General features: G+C 34.8%; 2 protein-coding genes across 2 annotated transcripts; one reads left to right on the top strand and one right to left on the bottom strand.

The window, feature by feature from the left end:
• Positions 1-7: 7 nt before the first annotated feature.
• LOC105148426 (DNA-dependent protein kinase catalytic subunit) lies at positions 8-15,928 on the top strand. The gene is made up of 15 exons (XM_011060144.2): positions 8-141; positions 448-635; positions 870-1,032; positions 1,089-1,207; positions 1,308-1,709; positions 2,109-2,287; positions 2,381-2,634; positions 2,794-4,288; positions 4,375-5,194; positions 6,353-10,467; positions 10,545-11,100; positions 11,407-13,770; positions 13,843-14,548; positions 14,935-15,152; positions 15,226-15,928. Exons 1-15 carry the CDS (start codon positions 15-17, stop codon positions 15,301-15,303), a joined length of 11,784 nt encoding a protein of 3,927 aa, XP_011058446.2. The 5' UTR covers positions 8-14; the 3' UTR covers positions 15,304-15,928.
• wds (WD repeat-containing protein wds) lies at positions 15,395-20,302 on the bottom strand. Its single transcript, XM_011060146.2, has 8 exons — positions 20,052-20,302; positions 19,215-19,311; positions 18,479-18,642; positions 18,264-18,353; positions 17,783-17,922; positions 17,443-17,674; positions 17,260-17,347; positions 15,395-17,005 (listed from the first exon to the last, which is right to left on the bottom strand). Exons 1-8 carry the CDS (start codon positions 20,139-20,141, stop codon positions 16,905-16,907), a joined length of 1,002 nt encoding a protein of 333 aa, XP_011058448.1. The 5' UTR covers positions 20,142-20,302; the 3' UTR covers positions 15,395-16,904.
• Positions 20,303-21,871: the final 1,569 nt, after the last annotated feature.

Below are 21,871 nucleotides of genomic sequence, written 5' to 3'. Positions count from 1 at the left end.
ATGATCCACTACTAATGGATTCATATCAGATCTTTGTGCAGACATTCAAACAGGCTGTATCCACTAGAAATTTCACAGATTTGCCGAATATTTTTAGGAGTGGTCACACATCCCTCGCAATTGTTTCACTCGAACATCGTGGTAAATATTAATTATGTAAATATAAAAATACATATGATATATAACAATATTTTATGAAAAACTAAATGTTTCTTATTCACTTTGTGTTATATTTGAATATCATAGAGACTATTTTTTTTATAAATTTACACTCAAAATTTTTAAAAGCCTAATAAAGGAATAATTTAAAAAATTATGAACATAATTAAAGTTATATTGTATATATATATATATATATATATATATATATATATATATGTATATTTTAATTGATTATGCAATAATTTATCTGTATATTATAATAATTTATTTGTTTTGTTTTTTTAGAATTAATTGTATGCAGCATATTTGACAAAAATAATGGCTTGCTGTATTTCCTCAATTATGAACTTCCACATCGAATTCAAAACAAACACGTTGATGATACGCTAACAGAAGCATTTAATTTTCTTACATTTTTCATTAACAATTTTTATACTACCCCCTGTTTCACACAATATATTCATGAAATTAAGGTAAGATCTATCATACATTGATATTATTTATTTAACAAATGTTAATAGTAGTTGAAAATATTAGTGATTAGTAGTACCTAATGATTAGAAAATTTAATATAATATCATCTCTGTTAGTAATAAATAGTATCTTGTAATAGAGGACTGAGAAGATTTGATGTCATATTTTTTATATACATATTAATATCTTATAATTTAATTATAATAATATTTCTATATTATGATATGTTGCAGAATGTATGTCAGTTAGGACTAAAAGTAAAACTTCATTGTTTTACCAAAAAAGCTGCTCATAATGCTTTTATAAAATTAATAGAATTATTCAAGGATCATGACTTAAAATTTGACGAAACAGTTCGTAACTATTGTCGGGCATTCCATAATTATGACAAGAAAGGTGAGAACACATTATTTGATTTAAATTACAAAATGTAATATCAATTTTTGTTGTAGAAAAAAGATTTATATTCTGTGTACTGGGTAAAATAATTAAATATGTTGAAAGTATTCGCTCGTCGCAGAACTATTTAGATGTTATTTTCCAACAACTATATTATGATGCACGTGATGAGGTAAAGTCGACAGTAATGATCCATAAACTTAATTGTGAAATAATTTATTAATTTTGGGAAACTAATAATTTACATGATATTCTAATAATTTTATGTGCAGTATGATTCTAAAATCAACGTACGCAATGACTTCTATATGTATTTTGATGCTCTCGCGGACATATTAGATGGTGTAGTGGAACCACTAAATGCATTAAAGGATAAGAGACTCTCTGATTCGTATAAGTGGATCAAGGATCTTAGTCAATGCAATAAACAACAAGGAGATGATGAGAGGGTCAGAACAGTTACGAAATCGGCAATCGATTTTTTGTGTCGTCATATGAATCTATTTCAAGACTTACTGTATCCTGATTGCATATACTGGCATGATATCTTTCGACGCTTATCGCTCAAAACAACTACTTATAGTATTTATGGACAACGCGCATTGAAAAGATTTTACCAAGTTATCGGACAGATTCTTACAAATCAAAATAGTAACGAGAGCGAAATATTGGTGGTAAGACATTATATTAAATAAACAAAACATTTTAATTTGTTATTCGTGACTAACAAGAAATTCTCGTGAACTGAATCTTAAAAAATTATAAAAAATAAGCGACAACACGAGAAAAATATCAGGGCACTCCGAGATTCGAACTAAGGCCTGGGGTGCTATTCTGTAACTGTCTACTGCTTACCGACACCGATAACTGTCGGCGTGTAAAACAGTTACAGAATAGCGCCCTTAGTCTCTTCCGTAATGGTAGACTTCCGTCCTGCCACTGAGCCACACAGTCCTGACGCTGATAGCTTCTCTGTTGTGCTTATTTCCTCTAAATTTATTATAGAACGTAATAGATAATAAAATTATATTCTTCAGTTAATTCCTTTATAATTTGATGTTTTTTTATTTTAGAAATTTGTGGAATATTTTTACAGAGAATTCAAAAAAACTAACTTAAATTTAACCACATTGCGATTAATCGTTTATGGCTTCAGTCAAATGGCTGCACCATGCAAAGTGCACATGACTCAATTCGAAGTAAGACATATGTATTCCATTACAACCAGTTATGCGCTTCCTCTTTGTTCCAGGTAAGATATTTTAGGTATAAGAATAATTTTAAATGATTTATATTGAAATTTTTTTATATTAATAATATAGTAACAAATAATTTATTTTTCAAGAGAACATAGCCATTCGACGCACATAGAAAGCATCTGTTGTTATCAAGAAGCGCTCTCAGAAATACTACGTCACATGACTGATGTTACAATTGAAAATATTAACATCCTCATAAAGCTTAGTATCTATGTGATCAAGAGATTCCCCGATTTAGCAATATCTAACAACGCGCTCGCCATTTCAACATTGACTAAAACTATCAGCAATCTTGTGATCGTTGATAAAGCTCTACTGCAGCGATACCTTGACAGTATAGGTAAATAAATCAAATGATCTTTGAAGAAAAATTTTATATTTAAATAATTTTCAAAGAAAATTTGACATAATATTTTTATTCAGAATTACTTAAAGAATAATTATATGTTAATAATGAAGTTTTTTCCGAAAAATATTAAAATCTCGTTTTTGTAATCAGTTTATGACGGTATTGCATGGAGTTGCTCGCACACTTTGGCGCTTGACGCGGAGTTGCAACGGGAATTAAACAATCTGAAACAATCGCCAGTATGCTACAAGAACTACCTGCCGCTGTGGACGGAGCTGTTGAACACTAAGAGATACTGTGGACAAGAACAATTAGCGCAATATGTAGCTAACACTATGATAGACGTATGCATTACGTTAATTAATCAGCTGAACATAAATGTGAAACGAAGAAATGAGGACACCGTGTTGTCCGACGTGGCTCTGACTCAAAGCGCCGTGAATCAAGCGGATTTCCGCGTGTTCACGAATGTTGTGGATCTCTATGTAGACGTGATCGATGCATCAGAACCGCAGTTGTTGGCCAATACCATACACAGATTTCTCTATGAAGTCATTCGATTGTCGTACAAATATCCACTGATATCCGGTTTCTATAAACTGATTCGGGCCGGTATGAAAGTTTTTACTCATACATCAAAGGACGAAGAAGAGGAGAAAAGCGCAGAGTCGCGACGGATAGAGGAGCTTCTATCTAATTACTTATGGCACACTCTCGATCTAATCCCTGCGTTCTCCAATGAATTACTGATCGCGTGCCTCTACTTGATCCTGGACGCACCTTTTGCGTATGTCAAAAATGCGCTGCCGTGCACACTGCCGATGTTTAAGATCGCGTTCACTGCGGGTCTGAACAATCTGGAACTCGCGTATAGCGCGCTCACTGCCCTCGAGATATGGACAACAAAGGTACAGGAACAGAAACAAGATGAACAAATAAATGATCTATTACGTGAAATCATCGTATACTTGGAACCTTACTTGCGCAGCACAGAGAGCTCCGTTGAGATCTCACAAGACTTGATGGTAGCGAGAAAGCGCGTAAAACGTGTTGATGTGATCAACACAGATCACACGTTGCGAAACTACCAGCGGCGAGTTTTGCTGTTCCTTGGATCGCTTAATCACGATATGTTAACGAGTTTTGTGCACGAGCATGCTTCCCGTAATACTGGAGCGTCCTGGGATTATAAGGAACTCTCCAAGATTTGCAAGTACAGTCTATTACTGCCAGATGCAGAACTGGTTATCCATTTCGACCGGATGCTACCACGGGTAATTGAGTTAGCGCGCGACTCCAGCGATCGGCGCACGAAGATTGCAGCTTGCGAGGTTCTACATTCAATGATAGCTATCATCATTGGCTCACTTTCGTACTCGAGGAACTCCGATTCGAAGACTCGCTTCCCCACTCTCTATAGCACTTTATGTCAGGCCGTGCTAGCCCTCGGTTGCGACTCAGACGAAGTCGTATGCGGCCTCTTCCGTCCACTGGCGTTGCAGCTGATGCACTTGTGGAGCTCCAGTCTCGAATCAATGTCCTTGGTGATCGATTCATTGTTTGATAGTTTGACCAATGACTCGAATCCAGCTTTGCGCGAGTTCTCCGGCATGTGTCTTGCAGAATTCACGCGCTGGTCAATCAGGTATCTCATTGCGATTTAGGTTTTTATAATTTTTTTTTTAAGGCAAATCTCAATATCAGCGATTGATAAATCAATTTGTTCATCAGACAGAGCGCAACAAACAGGGTGCAACATGTGCATACGATCATCGAAAAGATCAATAATCTCGCATTGCATCCCTTGGCGCGTAAACGCATAGCCGCAGCCGTAGCCTTCAATCATCTCTATGTGATTCTACGTGAGGAAAACGACACAGTGTCAACTTATTGGCTGGAAATATTCTATTGTTTTGTCCGCAGCTTAGAAGGATGCAACGATCCGTCAATCATGAAGGCACTGGCTCATATCGAGAGAGTAATGAAAGTCAAGGCGGAAATTCTAAAAATGCCCAATTTGCATCGTCAAAAACATGAGCTCGATGACGCGACTCTGACCTACACTCTGTACTGGTTGCTGTCACAGTGCGGAAATCTCGACGAGCATTGCCGTGCGAAATGCATGGAGCTGTACGTTAACGTGTCGCAGCATATCGATAGTTACGCACAGGAAACGACGCAGAACTTCGTTCATACTTATGGAATAAAACATCTGAACAATATCATCTTGAAAGGCTTAGAATCGGGCGTAAAGGATATTTCCATGGCTAGTAATATAACGCCGCTATTGAAAGCTCTAGATTATTACATGTGGTTGATAAACAAGGAATTGCTGCCGGTAGAAAAATTCTTTCCCGCTGATATAGCCGAGCAACAAATTTTCTCCCACATTCATAGTTTTGCTTGTCAATTCTGGCGATTAATTGAAGAGTCTTCGATGGGAACAGCTGCGACCACAATGAAATCTAAAGAACTCGAACAGCTGCAGGCGTTACAATGCAAAGTTCTGATGACTACGTTAAATTTCATACAAGTGCTATTGAATGTTAACGTGAGTTATTTCGATTTATTTTATATTATATTGCTATATACATATAATCAAGATTTATGAATAATCAAATTAATTAATAATAAAAGTACTGAAGACAAAATGTGATTATTGATCAGCAAAGTTGGGTAAGTTAATGTTTTTTTAAATTTAATTAAATTAAAGTTAATGGCTTATAAAATTAATAAAATTAAGTTAAAAGTTGAAGGAATAAAGAATTAACTTAATAAAAGTTAAGTTAAGATTGAATTAACTTAAGTTTAAAAAAATTAATTTAAAAAAAATTATTTTTGAGATTAGAATGTCCTAATTTTTCTTAAATTGAGATTACTTTAAATAACACTTACAAATATAAATTTATTTTTATTATTAAGTAAATTTAATTTTATATTCACATGTAAGTTACTCATATAAGAGTCATACTATAAGGCGTTTTTGTTAAGATCTTGCGAAAGAGAATGGTATATGTTTGCATTATTTCTCTTTTTTTAACCTTTAACTTTCTTTAACTTTGAAACGACTACTCATACATGTTTACGATTACATAGACTAGACATATATTTGTTACAAAAAATATATATAAAAATTTACTACTGTTCTACAACAATTCTTCTAAGGTTTATTTCTTCTAAGGTATATTTATGTTGCTGAAATATAACATTTATAATACCTAAAATTAGTGTGATTTAAATATAAGCGGGAATTTACATTTAGCAAATCAATAAAAGCTGATTACCATATAATGTGACTGTTATTATAGATCATCATAAAATCATTAAACTTTTAACTCTCTAAATTAATTCTCTAATGTTTGACTTTATAGAAAAAAAACATTAGCATTAAGAGAGATAGAAAAATTTTTAATTTAAAAAAAGTTGATAAATTAAAGTTTAAAAGTAACTAAATTAAGTTAAAAATTAATCCATTAATTAATTAAAATTAACTAAGGTAAATTAAAAGTTATTAACTTTTTAACTTTAACTTTTTTTTCAACTTTTAACATTTTAACTAGTTACTACCCATCTCTGTTGATCAGTCATTAATTGGAAAGTGATTATATTTTAACAATTAGGATTTATTTGAATTAATGCCTATTTATGTATTGATTGATAAATAATTTTGCAATAAAGCTTTGCAAATTGCCAATTATTTGTTTTCCAGGTCAATGTTCCGGAATCGTTATGGGACGAATCGTTGACCGCTTTAACAATTAGATGTATTATGCATCCACGAACGCTCGGTTTTGATGTAAAGAATATCAAGATTACGGATGAACTGCCACATGTCTTAGAAATTCTATTAAATTCCATGAGATCGAGGTACAATTATGCTTTGCCGGACATCTTTAACAAATGTCTTTTAAATTTTATTCGAAAAATCGTCACGAAGCTTCTTGATCTACAAGATATCATAAAAAACGACTCTTGTGACGATCTGATCCAACACGTTAACGGTCTAATTCTGTTAAAGCGGTGTGATATGTTAAATCCAATGATGTTAGAAACGAGAACTTTCACGGACGCTGATTACACGGTCAGACAGATCTTTGAATTTTTGGTGAGCAAATGTATAGGAGAATTGGCCTGCAAGGACTTGAGCACGCAAATGATCGAGTACTTGCGAGCTTTGATGGAATTTCAGTTCTCGTTACTCCCGGCGACAATCGAGACACTAGAAATAATACCTGATGATGTTCGATCGATAATCGATAATCTGGTGAAATTCATGTCCAATAATGATCAAGTAACCAGTGTGGGCTGCACAATAATCACGCACGGCGAACATTTTCTGAATACATTCAAGAGTGTGATCTTCAAGTACATGTTAACGCACGTGAGCGCGATCACGCACGTCTTCGAAAATACATATGACAATCCATCCTTTTTGCTGAAGTGGATTGAAGATATGTTGTTGTTCCTGAAACAGCACAAGCGCGAACTGCAGGCTTACGTGGATACCATGATCAACTTGATTCTACAGCAATTCACTTGTCTGAAGAACATCATCTTTAATGTGGACAGTCGCAAAGAGAGACTGATGAATATTTACAGTATTGCGGTGCATCTGAAGTCAAAGCCCACGGAGATCTTACAAAATCATGAATTCTACCAGTGGATTTGGGATGAATTAACGAATAATAACAATCTCGAGTACAAGACGAAGATTCTTAAAAACTTCTTCGTCTGCCTTACGGATTTAACGGATCGCAACAATTTGCTGATAAGGACTCTAAGAAACGACAGTCGACACCTGTGCTCGAATCTATCTGAGATGAGCGTGAACGCTATGAAGGTGATCGATTGCTTCGAGACGTTGCTAGTATTGCTGTCGACGACCAGATCGAAGACAATGCTCAAGTGCGTGATAGATTTTGCCGTCGGTACCGGAAATTGTCTCTTTGATAAAAAACTGGAAGAACATCTGCATGGATACTACTACGGAGCGTCCCTTGAACACGTTCTAGATTCGCTGCAAAGGACCTATTCTGCATTCATGGAAATGAACACTACTGAAACGGAAAGACTTGACATTTTGCATGGATTTCTCTTACCAGCATTCAAATTTTGCGATTTAATCGCGATCGAGCTCTTCTTTGAGCGTAATTACAAAGTTCTATATGATTATTACATTGATTTTTTAAATATTTCTAACGACGATGATGCAATCAAGCAAAAAATCGTGACGATGATTGGATACTCTCAATTACTAACGATTATGTTTGCCAGAGTGGACAAGAATAAAATACAGGCGAATGAACCGATCATGCAGAATCCAGGATCTAATTTAAAAACCCTGGTCAAAAGGAGTGATTATCAACAATTAGTCCGGAGTATCATAAAGATATTCCAGAAGAGCAGCATCAGGTGGTCGGTACATCAAGAACTCGTACGTCAGTTGCAGTGCTCTTTATACAATTGTTTGTTGGCAATCATAAGCTTGAAGGAGGATGAGATTTCCTATCGTGTAGTGTTCGATTCTTTCGGTTGGGAGAAAATTGTAGACTGCAAGACGCAATACATACTTGGTCAGATCGTCAAAGAGTATCCAAAGACCCGCGAGATCACTGTCAATATCAGATCCACAGAAATCGAGAGGGAGGAACAGACGCATAGATATACTTATGTTCACAATTATGATCTATCGTCTTGTACATTAAGCGAGGACATTAATGCCTACGATCTCAACAAATGTGTCGTGCTGCCAGCCGATTTTCGTCGCTCCACACCGATAATGAATTCCGCGGATTCCGATCCTTCACTTCACACACATCATGCGACGAGCATCATCTTAACAAATAACGATTTTGACAAGCACGAATGCATGCCGTATATTTGCGTTCTATTGCAGCACATCAGAAAGGTATTCGGTTCAACTAATACAGAAATACCCAAGTGGCTTGAGTATTTCCTCAACATCATGCAGCACAATAATCTTCATGCTAATATTCAGCTATTCATGCTAAAAATCATTTCAAACACGGCAGACGAGGTGTTCAAGCCCTATGCCAAATTCGCGCTGACAAAAATCATCAAGACTATCGCTAACTATTTGCAAGAAAACAACAATTTGAATTATATTATCACGGACGTTTTGGAGATACTGATGAATTGGCACGATGTAGCTATACCAAATAACGAAGACAGTAAAGCAGAAGCACAAAGACTTTTTGAGAGATTTATTGATAAAGTATTCAAAAGAAAATCTAACGATGAAGACCGTGTCTACAACTACAATCTCAATTTGTTAAGGACCATGGTGGAAAAGTGGCGCGGTTGCTTGCGAATACCGAGCGATTTTCTAAACCGACAAATAACATCCGCGCCGTCGGCCGCGGTATATCTTATCCTGGTATCTCTCGATAATAATATGATGGAGGAGATTGTCATTAGAGATGATATTGTCAATTTTTTACTGGAGCAGTTGAAAAATTGGGATACACCCGATTCGGACAAGACGCCTCTGTATTGCTGCGAGTGTCTTGGCTTGTACCTCCGTTTTCTGGATAACAACAGTCGCGACGAGATTGAAAGAGATAACAAGAAACACGTGGTGAAGGAGAAAATTTCCAACATTCTCAAGTTACCCCAGAATCACATAGACAAACAAGTGAAACGCGTCGCTGTTCTCTGCCAAACTTATCCCGAAGTAGCCCAGGATTATATCAATATCGCAACCAGAGCCATGTATACGACAAAATACTCGACGAAATGTCTAGAAATATTTGCGTTAGCGATACCCAGGCTCAACGTGGAGGACGTCATGACAAATCTGTACTACATAAGGCTGCAGAAGATCTTAGAAACTCGGATGTCGTTCTGCGAGAAGATAGCATTGCGAATCGTCCGCGACGTGGTGGAGATCTTGCCAATACAAAATCTGCTGCCTTACAAACAGGTGATTTTATACATCAAGGATAATATCACGGAACACCGGGAATTAGTCTACGATATACTCATGAGGATCCACAAGAGATGTTCAGCGGACATTACAGTGAATGACAATACAATTGTGCAAGATCTACTGTCCGTCAGTAAGCGAAATTTATTGGCCGGTCTGTTGGACCCGTCTCCCGATCTGCAGGACAGAATACTGAAGTTCTGGACAGAGGAGATGAAACTGGACACAGAGGAATTGAAAAAGCGATTAGTCTCCCCTTTGACCATTCTTTCGTCGCAACTGATAACGGAAGAGGACGCATTCGCACCTTTCGTAGCGTTGCTGATGTTGCAACAAGCCACTAAATCGATACGTTACACCGAGAAGATATTCGATGAGCCTCTGTCTAACAGCAGCCGCTTCGAGGAATATAAGATAGCCGTTTCCTGGCGAAGGCGAAACCTGAGCTACGTAACGCCAATGTTCGTCGACTCACTCGCCTCCCAAATGAGCTACAGCATCTTCTCTCAGAGTGTCAATAACGATTTAAGCGGGATCTGTATGACTTCTACATTCTCTTATCCACGTTTCTTGTCAGGTTTACGCGTAACGCAAGATCTGCAGTTCGAGCCGACTCTTGATGACGATGACAACGCCGCGGACGCAACCCCAACGCTTGATATTTCATCATATAACATTGGATTTGATCGAACGATAATCGCGTCCTCGTCGAGACAACCGTTACGGACTGCAGGGCGCGAGAGATTCACCAGGATTCTGGCGAATACGTCAAATGCCACGAACGACTTCCGTAACGCGCAAATACGAAGGAATGCGCAACAGGAAGAAAGAATACAGCAGGAAAATATCAGACAGAGAAGCACCGTGAAATTATATAGGTAAGATCAACTTGACTTTTTTTAGATCAATACCGAATAATTACAATATATCAACGTTTTTTTCTACTTTTATCCAGAAACTATAGGATCGGAGAATTACCCGACATCGAAATAACTCACAAGAGTTTTATCGTATTGCTTCAACAGTTGGTCAAATTAGACCGACTGATCTGCAAAGATGTGATCGTGTCCCTGTTCTGTTCACTGACCAAGAAAACGATTAATCAAGAAAATATCCGTCAGACCATCGTGGACAGTCTGAAACGAATTCTACATGATTTGTGCGAAAAGGACAGTTCTTTCAACGCTGTTATTTTAGAAACGTTACTAAAGTTCAGTCAAGACGCTACTACAATTGTTAACTGCGATCCGCAAGACGTGATGAAGGCATCTAAGGCAAATCACTTGAATGCTGTCGGCATTCTTCTCTTGGAACACAGTTTACTGCCTGATGCGCAGAAGGATGACTCGTCGCCCACATCAAGCAAGAGAATGCGACTATACGACGAAGCAATTCACTATGAGGAGACCAATAAATGGGTGCAATTAGCGTCTCTCTATAAATCTCTGAATGATGTTGATGTTGTTCTAAGTATCTTCCGAGGACAACAATTTTTCGGTCAGAACGTGCAGGTAATTTTTATGGCATTAAATCGACGTAAATAATTTTTATCGATTAATTAATTTGAATATAACAAAATCAAAATAGTTTCTTCTATTCATAAGAAAAATTATTGGAATTATAAGAAACTTTTATTTTTATACATTCTTTCCATTTAAAGAATAGTTTTTCTATCCTTCTTTTTAAAAAAAGTCAGATATATAATTTCTGCCGAAACATGAACTTGTTTAATAAAATAGAATTTATTTATATGGCAATAAAAATTATGTTACTCAGATTATGAAGATTATGTTATGTATTCATCATTCTTTATTTAGGAAGCAGCTCTCGCAGAAGTAAATGGCGATTGGATTCGAGCGAAGGATGCGTTTACGAAAGCTTATGAAGAAACAACAGATCCTTCAATAAAGGAACACTGTCTGCAAGGATTACTTGAAGCAGTGAATAATCTCTGTGATTGGTCAGTGATCGACAAACTCGTGAAGAGTCGTGCGAGAAATGAGAACCTACGTAATATCTGGAATGACGCATGGAAAGACTGGATGATCCCATGTGCGTGCGATGCCTATGTACATATGCTGTCAGAAGAGAGAGATTTGGAGATGAACGATATGGAGGCTATCAAATCATGGATATATACTCGAGAAAAATTGCAACATCTTATGCCCTTGACGGGCGAAAATCTGGTGATATTTTTGCTCAATTTTGAGGATATGAGAAAGGCGACCGATCTATTAAATGATCTCTTGGATATGACAGGAAAGCAATGGGTTGGACTTAATCCCCTCTGTACCGAGCTGCGAATACGCAAATTATTCAAGCTGCAAATCATGAACGATCTCGACGCTTCGCTCAAAATTCTTCGATGCACGAACAGAGCAGAGTACTTGAACAGAACGATCGCGTTGTTGAATTTATGGTCAATGAAAACGACCACAATTCGAGACAATCTCATTCAGTGGAACAAATTAATTGCTGATCGAGCATATTTCTCGATGTTGTTTCAGAACAAATGTAGAAAACGGGAAGTGACGAAACGGCGTTATCAAATGAACTATCAGCTCCGATTAGACATCATCAACGCCGCGTTGAATCAAAAACACCGATATATCGCCGAGAAACATCTGAATTATGTAAATGAAGCATTTTCTGAGGATGACAGTCACTTGGATATGGTTAGTAACTTAAAATGGCTTAAAGCTAGACTCAAGTCTCTATTCACCGACGTTGAGACTGACATTTTAAAAAAAATGTCCAATTACACTGATTCCTGGAAAAACTCGCATAGATTATTGAACGGCGAGCTTGGTGCTGACACAAGTAATGCCATCAAAGAACATATCAGCACAATGGCTTCGAAGATCGAATTCTTGAGCAGGGAGAACCAAGAGTTTGCGATAGCATTGAAGTACAATACCAAGATCCTGCGGAACATAGGAAACGTAGGACACAGAGAAGAAATAGCAGCAATACCAGGAATACCAGTGGATGACCTGAATAAAATCCGAAAATATTTGCTGGGTTACAGTTTGAAAAAACTGCAATCTTGCTGCGAGGACACGACCACCGCCAACATTGGCAAACACTATTGCGCCCTGGCTAAACACTGTTATGGTAGACTAATGAGCACTGACGTAGAAAGCGACGAGATCTTCCAAGAATTTCTGTTGTCCACTTTGAAATCCATGTATCACGATTGTCTCGAAGCTACGTATTACTTCCCCTGCTTGCTGAGACCTGAACGATTACAGAACGACGAAATGCGAGAAACGTTCGTCCGAGAATGCGGCGAATTGCGGCCATGGCTATTTTTGCGCTGGCGGGACTTGCTCTTTTCCCATCTGGGAACACCGTTGATCTCAACCGCGATTATGCCGATCATCAAGAGGCTCGCCAAGGCTTATCCCGATGCGATTATCTATAATTATTATCTTACTGTTGAGAGAAATCCTAGTATTCTTAAGGATGTGAACATTCAGCAGATACGCTCGCTCTTACACGACAAAGCGAAAGAGTATGAGCGGTTCTTGCAAGCGATACAATACGTGGTGCAACCTCAACTATATTTGAAATACTATCTCGATAAGCTGATGAATCCAGAGAATACGATGACCATCGAATCACTGTTACAAAGAGTCTATCCGAATTCCAGCACAGGCACGAAAAGAAAAAATCCGCGACCAGGCGCTATTTTTAAAGAAATTGCAGAATACGAGAGCGTTATAAGATTCTTGAATCCAGATGATCTTGATGTGCGAAAAGAAATGACAAAACTTAAGGATATTCAATTAAAATTAATCGGGTCAATTCGGAGGCAGAATAATAGAAACAATAGGAAAGGAAGCACAAGCAAGCTGAAGAATTATAGCCCGTTTTTGTGCGAATACATCGGTGGCAGTATTGAAATACCCGGACAATATACCGGTGATAGGGAACCCATACCGCATTACCACGTGAGGATTGCGCGATTCGAGCCGCAGGTGGAGGTCATGCAATCGCTGCGAAAGCCGATTCGCATCAACATAATAGGCGACAATGGCAAGGAATACAAATTTCTAGTAAAATTTGGCGAAGATCTAACGATAGATCGGGGCCTACAGCAACTATATTCCACTATGAACAAAACGTTGCGCAACGATCCCAGCTGTAGACAGAGGCGCTTAGCCATCGACACATATGAGGTGATACATATTTTCCAACTTAGATACTGTCTACATGTCTTTGCTGTTGTAACATAAATTTTCCTTTTACAGGTGATTCCAATATCGAGCTCGTTCGGTCTTATACAATGGATTGAAGACACAAGATCTCTGGATGAATTGATATGCTTAACTCTGTCAGATAAGGAGAAAGATTGCTGCCAGAATATTGTTGAGAAATACGCGAAGTGGATACAGAAAGCGGCGCCCGAAAAACGGCTGATCCGCGATTTTTATATAGAAGCTGTATCTAAATATAACCAGCAAGCGGTCACAGAGAACATGAACTGCCTGATTAGAGAGACGAAGCAAACAGCTCTACGTGATGCGTTTAATTCAATCAGCCCGTCTCCGGACTGCTTCGTTACGCTGCGACGCAACTTCATCATCAGTTACGCGACCATGTGTGTGGCGCATTGGCTCGCAGGAATCGGTGATCGCCACCTACAGAACATCCTGGTGCGTGTCGCGACCGGACGTTGCTTAGGCATCGATTTCGGTCATGCTTTCGGTAGTGGTATAGGCGCGTCAGTACCGGAACTCGTGCCGTTCCGTCTGACGCCGCAAATCCTCGAGTTGTTACGACCCTTCACAGAGCGGGACCTCTTAGCGACGATCATGACTCATACAATGCAGGCCTTGCGCGATGACCAGGGTCCGATTCTCGCTTGCATGGACATCTTCGTTTACAAACCCATTCAGTGGTTGAACATCAATGATGACGAGATAATAAGAAATGGCGATGAAAATATTAACACAGGTATAAAAGAATACACAAATTGTGAAGTGAAGATGTTATGTAAATTTTATAAAATGATTAATTTGATAAATAAGATCGACTTTTGGCAAGGGTAAAATAACTATGTCATAAAAATTATAGGAGCTATTCAGAAAAAATATATTTTTTTTTTAAATCATAAATATAGATATTTATAGGATATATTGTAATAGTGTACACACACACACACACACAACGCGCGCGCGCGCACAGAATGAAACAAATCGAAGTTGTTAGAACTAAATAGCTTCTGTGTGTAATAAATGAAAAATGATAAGAATTAGATACACTATATAGTATTGTAAAAGAAATCCATTCATTTTTCAACAAACGTATGTAAGAGGAATAACACATTTTATGATTCGCAGATTTAACATGGTCCAAGAAAAATATTGAAATAGTTGCGAAAAAGTTAAATGGAATCCATCCTTCAATCATTACATTAGAGCAATTGAACGACAGTCGGAAAAGAAGAACAATTGACGATAGACACTTTGCGAAATATTATGCCATTGTCTTGGGCAATGATGAGATCAAACAAGCACGAGCAGATATAAAGAAGGACTATTTGACTTCTGTAGAACAGGTAATTTTATTATTAAAAATTCATTACTGAATCTATTTTTACGGCTCACCATTAATGATCGATCATGTTTTAGGTGGATTGTTTATTGGATCAAGCAAAAGATTTGAATATCTTAGGCCGTATGTACCAAAATTGGAGATCTTGGCTATAAAGCTGCATAATATTTATAAAATATATTATGTTTGACTATTATATTTGAAGTATCAATAATTTAAAAGTATAAAAATTGTTTTAATCAAATCTGGAAAGCTCAAACAAAATTTATTTATGCCAAAGAAAAAATTATTACAACATTAATTCGAGAAAAATTAAATTCGTAATTATATATATATATATATATAATATACATACATATACATATACACGAAAAATACAGTTTACATTTTGTTTATTGACATAAATAAAATATTTTCTGCATTATAAACATAATTTATATATGTCTAATGTATTAAGAGCAAACGGCTATTATTATATATATTCGTGACTGTATAAGATATGTTTGATAAGTTAGAATTTCGTGGAAAATTGTTACGATGGTGTGTTAAAATATTAGACACATTTATATGTTTTTTAAAGTCAGTATACATTTCTAGTTTTGCTAATTCATTGTGTACAATATTGAAATATTTTCTATATCTTTCTAATAAGACAAACAAAGTTTATTTTATCTAGATTTTATAAATGTTAAATGTAATTAATAGATTGTTAAGAACTATATATAATTTTTGGTTTATAAGGTATATCATGTTATATTAAGAAAAAAAAATAAAAATAAACTTCTAATATTTAGAGGAGAAATAGTGAATAATAATTTTGGATTTTATTACTTGCAAATTATCAAAAATCTTCCAAGAAACCCCGACATAAAAAATTTTGTCTTAAAAAAATAAAAATAAAAATATGTGAAGTAAACTGCCAGTTTGCTCTTTTAAAAATATTCCAAGCAAACTGTTTGGATTAAATCGTTTTTAATATAAAAAATTTAATATGAAAAATTTATAGATTCGTGTGTTCATCTCAATGCTGTATGTATATCCAATGATATATGCAATAATCTTGCATGAAGTTTCCGCATAATTAAAGGAATTGCTAACATTAAATCCCAACAATATGTTACCCATATACATGGAGCGATAATATACCGCGAGTTTACTATTTTAAACAGGGATGCATCAGATATCAAATATCTGGTGTCACATTCTTCGGATGCCCGATATTCAGTCGGATATCTGATAGGGCAATTATCCGACCAAATACCAGATATTTTCCCGGATATCTGATCGAATATCTAGTACATAACTTCAAAAAAAGAAAAGACAGAATGAAATTCTGCATCAATAACTTAAACTTTCAATATAAAATTTCGGTCGGACATATCGGATACTAAGATATCTGATCGGATAGTAGAAAATACCGAATACCGGATATTTCCCAGATATCCGGCATATCCCTAATTTTAAAGATATAATTTGTACAATCACGATGAGATTTGAATTAATACTGTTCAGTCAAAGTTAACTATTTCTAATCTATTCGTAAGAGAAAATACAAGTGATAGTACCGAAATTACTTTAAGCTAAGAAAGCTTATATAACATTATATCAATAATAAAATATTATTTTGATATAAAATAGCATTTTACTTTATATCTAATGTCTATGATCTATGCTTTACAATGTCATCGTTCTTTCTTTCAACATAAAAACACAGATTTGTACAGATAATAACAGCGAATGACTTTACAAACTATTTTTACGTATCGCTCTTCCATAGTTTGATAGTTTTATCATTCTCAAGAGCAGCCGAAGCTATAATGTTGTCTGTCGGATGACATGTTGTGCAAAGTACTACGTCTGAAAACGACATGTGCATACAATTAGTGAATAAACTATTAAAAAATTCGAGAAAATTATTATAAAGTATAATCTCAAAGAAAAGACATTTATAGAGATTGAATTTTTTTTAAATCACACTAGATAAACAATTTTTCTTTTTTTAAATGTATATGCATATTTCCATATAAAGACCTGAAGATTTAATTTATTTAAAATAACGTCCATTCTGAGTTAATTAATTAATATCATTTCTTAAATGAACATACGCTTACCTGTGTGTCCTTGTAACTTTTGTACGATCTCTTTTGTCTGTAAATTCCAAATGTACACCATGTGATCTTCAGAGCCGGATACAATCCACTGTGGATAAAAAAAAAGACTTAAAATAATCCTTAGAGACTTTTACATAATCTTAATTGTGAGGTATTTGAGATTGATTAAGTAATCGTATGCACCTTTCCACCCGTTACAGAGAAGTTCGCGAAGATGCAATATTTCTCATTTTTGTGGCCGCTGTACGTTTTCAGGCATTTCCCTTTACTGTAATCCCACAACTTTAATGTGTTGTCCAGTGTTGCTGCCAAGATGTACTTGCCGTTCGGCGAAAATTTGACAAATGATACTGGAGGATTGTCGTCGTCTATCAGAGTTTTTAGACATTGTCCTGATGCGGTGTCCCAAATTCGACTGCAAATCACGTGTATTAATATTATACAATAAATAAATTTCCAGAGAAAAAAACATGCGGATCTATTCTTCTCACCACAACTGGAAATTTGATGTTACAGAACTTACCATAATCCATCATAACTACTCGAGACGATTAAAGAGCCATCCCTATTGAAATGCACTGCACTTACAGGATCTGAATGTGCCGGCAAGGTTTTAAGGCATTTTCCGCTTCTCACATCCCAAATACGCACACTTTCGTCAAACTAAAAAAAGACAAACCTTTTAGATCTTATTCTTTTTGTAATTGCATATATACATAATGTCATTCACATTTTAATTTAATAATAGACCAAACATTTTGCACAGCTTATTATCTTTAATAAAAAAATTCATTATTAAATCTTTAATTTTGTGTAAAAAAATTAAAATAATAGGAAAAATGTTCTAAAATCATTACAGAAAAATTATATAACTTGATTCTTATAGAAATTTATATTTTGATTTCTAAATTGATTTTAAAATTTAAAACACTTAAATTTAAGAGGATTATTTTTATATATAATTAATAGAGAACAAATATATGTAATTAATTTATGTTACTTACAGAACCAGAGACTATAAGGTTGGACTGTGGGTTGAAATTACAACAAAAAACATAATTACTGTGACCTTTTAACGTTTTTAAACATTTACCCTGAAAAAATAAGAGATTCCAAGATTAATACGTCAAAAAATATACAATATTAAAAAAGAACTTTAATTTATTTTAGTACCCTTTTTTCTAATTACAAAGAATATCCTGTATAATAGAATACTTACAGAACTTAATTCCCATATTTTTAAAGTCTTGTCATCAGAAGCTGATACCAGCAATCTACTATCACTAGACCATGCTACATCAGAAATACCCAGCTTATGACCAGCTATAGTCTTCTCGAACTTTCCATCATAAGAACCCCAAATTTTGATAAGCTTATCAGCAGCTAAAAAATTAGAAATGTATATAAAAAAATCATTAGTCTATCATTGGTTATGTTAAATCTCATAACCAATGTTTATATTCTGTATCCAGATAGCCAAATTCCTTAACATAAGAAATAATTGTTTGACACAAATTTTCCTTCAACTGTCATCATGTTGTTGTCACCAAGACAATAGTAATTTCGTTCAAGGAACTTAAAGGAAATTATGCAGACAACAATTTCCTATGCAAAAGAGCAGAAATGCTGTAACATGTTGCTATAAAAGTGACCACAATCTATTTGTAAAAAGAAATTGTTGCCTGAATGATGCCATTAAGTTGCTTATAATCATTAGTGGCAATAAAAAGCAATCTCGCAAAATTGGTGCTTTTCTCAATATTGCAGGTAATTTAAGCACTTGATATGACTTTATATTTGAGTAACTTTTAATGAAGTCGGTATCGTTATATTGTTGTTGTCCATGTATATTATATGTATATAGTAAAAAAGCTACATAACAACAATGTAATGATAATAAATTGTCATTAAGAGTTTGAGAATAAAGGCACTGATCTCTAAGAATCCATAGTTACCTGAGCTGGCCAACCATTCTCCATTGGGGCTAAATTTGACAGAAGATACTGCCTTAGTATGACCCGCCAAAGTATATTTCAATGTATAATTTGATTTCTGTAAATGTCATTCCTTTATTGATTTCATTTTTGTACAAAAACAATAACATTGTAACAACATTATAAAGTAACATTGGTCTAATGGCTACATCGTGCAGTCAATGGCTACATCGTGCACTTAGGCCACAGCCTATACAATAATGTCCTTGTTTATCTTATAAGTTAAAAATACCTACTATATAGGTCATGGACTAGCACACAGTGTAAACATAGTCCCTAAGTTTATTTTTATTCCTATATTAGACTGTACTAACTCTCTTTCTCATTTTCATCAAATATCAAACATATCTACTTTACATTTCAAAAATGTTCAATCACCAAATCAGACTTCATATTTTCAATCTGAAAATTACACTGAAATGGCTTGTAGATAAAAAGAAAAGTAACCTTATTTGATAGAATTAGAATTACAAGAGCTAAACGGAACCTACAGAAGTTTTACTTTATTTATCTCGGGTTTTTGTAAGTTTTTGTAACACGTGTATAAACAGATCAACGAAAATAAGTTTAACAAAATTTTATTCATATATTTCGTTCGTAACTTGAAAATTCAGTCATCTTAAATTTTCCCTGATATCTGCATCAAGAACTTTATCAAAGAATAATCTCGTTTACTCGTATATATTACCTCGTTTAACATTCATATCTCAATTAATCGAACCGGCGTATTGACGTGTTTAACCTGTACATACCCTTTACCATATGTAAATTCAAATACGCATGCATTGTATACTTTACCACTATCGCGTTTTTCGTTCCGCTGGCGGTCGCGCTGGAAGAATTATTCACGGACGTTTGATGTCCCGGCGATGGGCCGAGAGGTACCATATTTCCCAACTATATGCCGACAAAATTTACGAACGCAACAATGCGTTACAATGCGCAACGACGAGCAATCAACCCGTATAATGTAACAGAATATAAGCACGCTATATGACAATTAAAATCGACCGAATGTGCTGCTCTGAAGTTCGGACTTGTCCACACTGCTCCTATGGCGAAGTCAGACTGTCAGAGAGTCGATTGTATATCTTGAAACATAGTAAAAATTACAAAATGAACAAATTATAATTTTATTGATCAATACCTAGTAAATTTGTTTACTTTTGTAATTTTCTTCTCGTTTTGAGATACACAATTGATTCCCAGAAATAAATTAAGAAAGATAATGACGCTATCTGATTGGATACTTTACATCCTTGTATCCCTCCTTTCGTGTGTGATGTGTGTGTGTGTGTGTAAGAGAGAGAGAGAGAGAGAGAGAGAGAGAGAATAGATCGGTTCGCGTTGCTTGCACTTTTGCATTCAGTATCTTCACTTTCTCTCTCTCTTCAACGCCTGAATGTATATTTATCTCATTTTAAGTGCAAATATTTTGAGGATTTCAAACAACGTGAATGGACCTATAGCCATTAAAGTCATTCATCATCTACCTTCTCCTACACACTACACTGCTTCATCAAGATCTGTTGTCCACGAAAAGGTAATTTTCAAATAAAAAAAAAATTATCTCAAGCAGAATTATATGTGAAATACATACAAATTGAAATAAGAATTTATAAATGTATGAAACTTGTATTACATAGTTCTTACCATAGATCTGTTTGCATTGATTATACTTTTTGCACTCACTTTCTTCTCTTTTTGGGAAATTTCAAGTAACGCAAACCTCATGGTGGAAGAACTCACATTCATATTAATATTTTGCGTATGCAACTCTCAAGTAATTGCATATTTCATGTTGGGACCAAAATAAAAAGAGATATAACTATAACTTTATAATATATAATTTAATAACACAACATATACAATACATATACATTACATATTTTTAATATTTCTCCATATAAAAACAGATGAAATTGTTGTGTGGCTTACATAATTATATGATTTTTGTAATTAACATACATATACATTTTATGTTACATTTTATGAATATATACATGAATATACATACATAGATCCAACCATATTCAGTAATAAAAATAATTGATAGATAAGATATAAAAACGCATTGCAGATATTTGCACGATAACAGATAGATTTGGCAACGTTATTTTTGGAGCTTACTATCCTGTAATACAGTTCTTCGTTAAAAATCATACGATTAAAGAATTGCTATAAAGAATACAAATTTGTAACTCAGTGAATGGTTATAAATAATCATTGTCACTCAGAAACACGGACCATTAATCATCATTATTAAGAAATATTAAATTTCAAAAGATTAAAACAATATTTATTTAGTTTTATTAGAAATATATTTCAAACTTAAACTTTTTAAATAAATTAATATTTAATGATAAAAAGTATTTAATATTGAGTACAGAATTTAGTATTTAAATTTAAAAATTTAAATTTAAAACTACAATAGTACTAAATTTAGTATTAAAATATCATTATTAACAGAAACAATATTACTTACATATTAACACAGGTCCCTTCATTCTGCATGCTATTTTCCTTTCCTGCAATCATATTATTTCTTTCTCAGTGAATTGTATTTCATGGACGATCATATAAGATAAAAATTTGTAATATGGAATCAGTCAAATGGT

The sequence above is a fragment of the Acromyrmex echinatior genome, chromosome 11 (genome assembly GCF_024713525.1).
Source record: "Acromyrmex echinatior isolate Ae372 chromosome 11, ASM2471352v2, whole genome shotgun sequence".
In the NCBI taxonomy this organism is placed as follows: domain Eukaryota; kingdom Metazoa; phylum Arthropoda; class Insecta; order Hymenoptera; family Formicidae; genus Acromyrmex; species Acromyrmex echinatior.
Note: the sequence above shows the minus strand (reverse complement) of the source record. Positions and strands in the feature narration are given on the sequence as shown.

Bases quoted from the DNA above. Each gene is read 5' to 3' on its own strand.
- LOC105148426 (XM_011060144.2), top strand. From the start codon at position 15: ATGGATTCATATCAGATCTTTGTGCAGACATTCAAACAGGCTGTATCC. The intron at 142-447 runs GTAAATATTAAT...TTGTTTTTTTAG, and splicing joins TGTTTCACTCGAACATCGTG to AATTAATTGTATGCAGCATA. The intron at 636-869 runs GTAAGATCTATC...GATATGTTGCAG, and splicing joins AATATATTCATGAAATTAAG to AATGTATGTCAGTTAGGACT.
- wds (XM_011060146.2), bottom strand. From the start codon at position 20,141: ATGGTACCTCTCGGCCCATCGCCGGGACATCAAACGTCCGTGAATAAT. The intron at 18,643-19,214 runs GTAACTATGGAT...CTAATTTTTTAG, and splicing joins AGAATGGTTGGCCAGCTCAG to CTGCTGATAAGCTTATCAAA. The intron at 18,354-18,478 runs GTAAGTATTCTA...TTATTTTTTCAG, and splicing joins AAATATGGGAATTAAGTTCT to GGTAAATGTTTAAAAACGTT.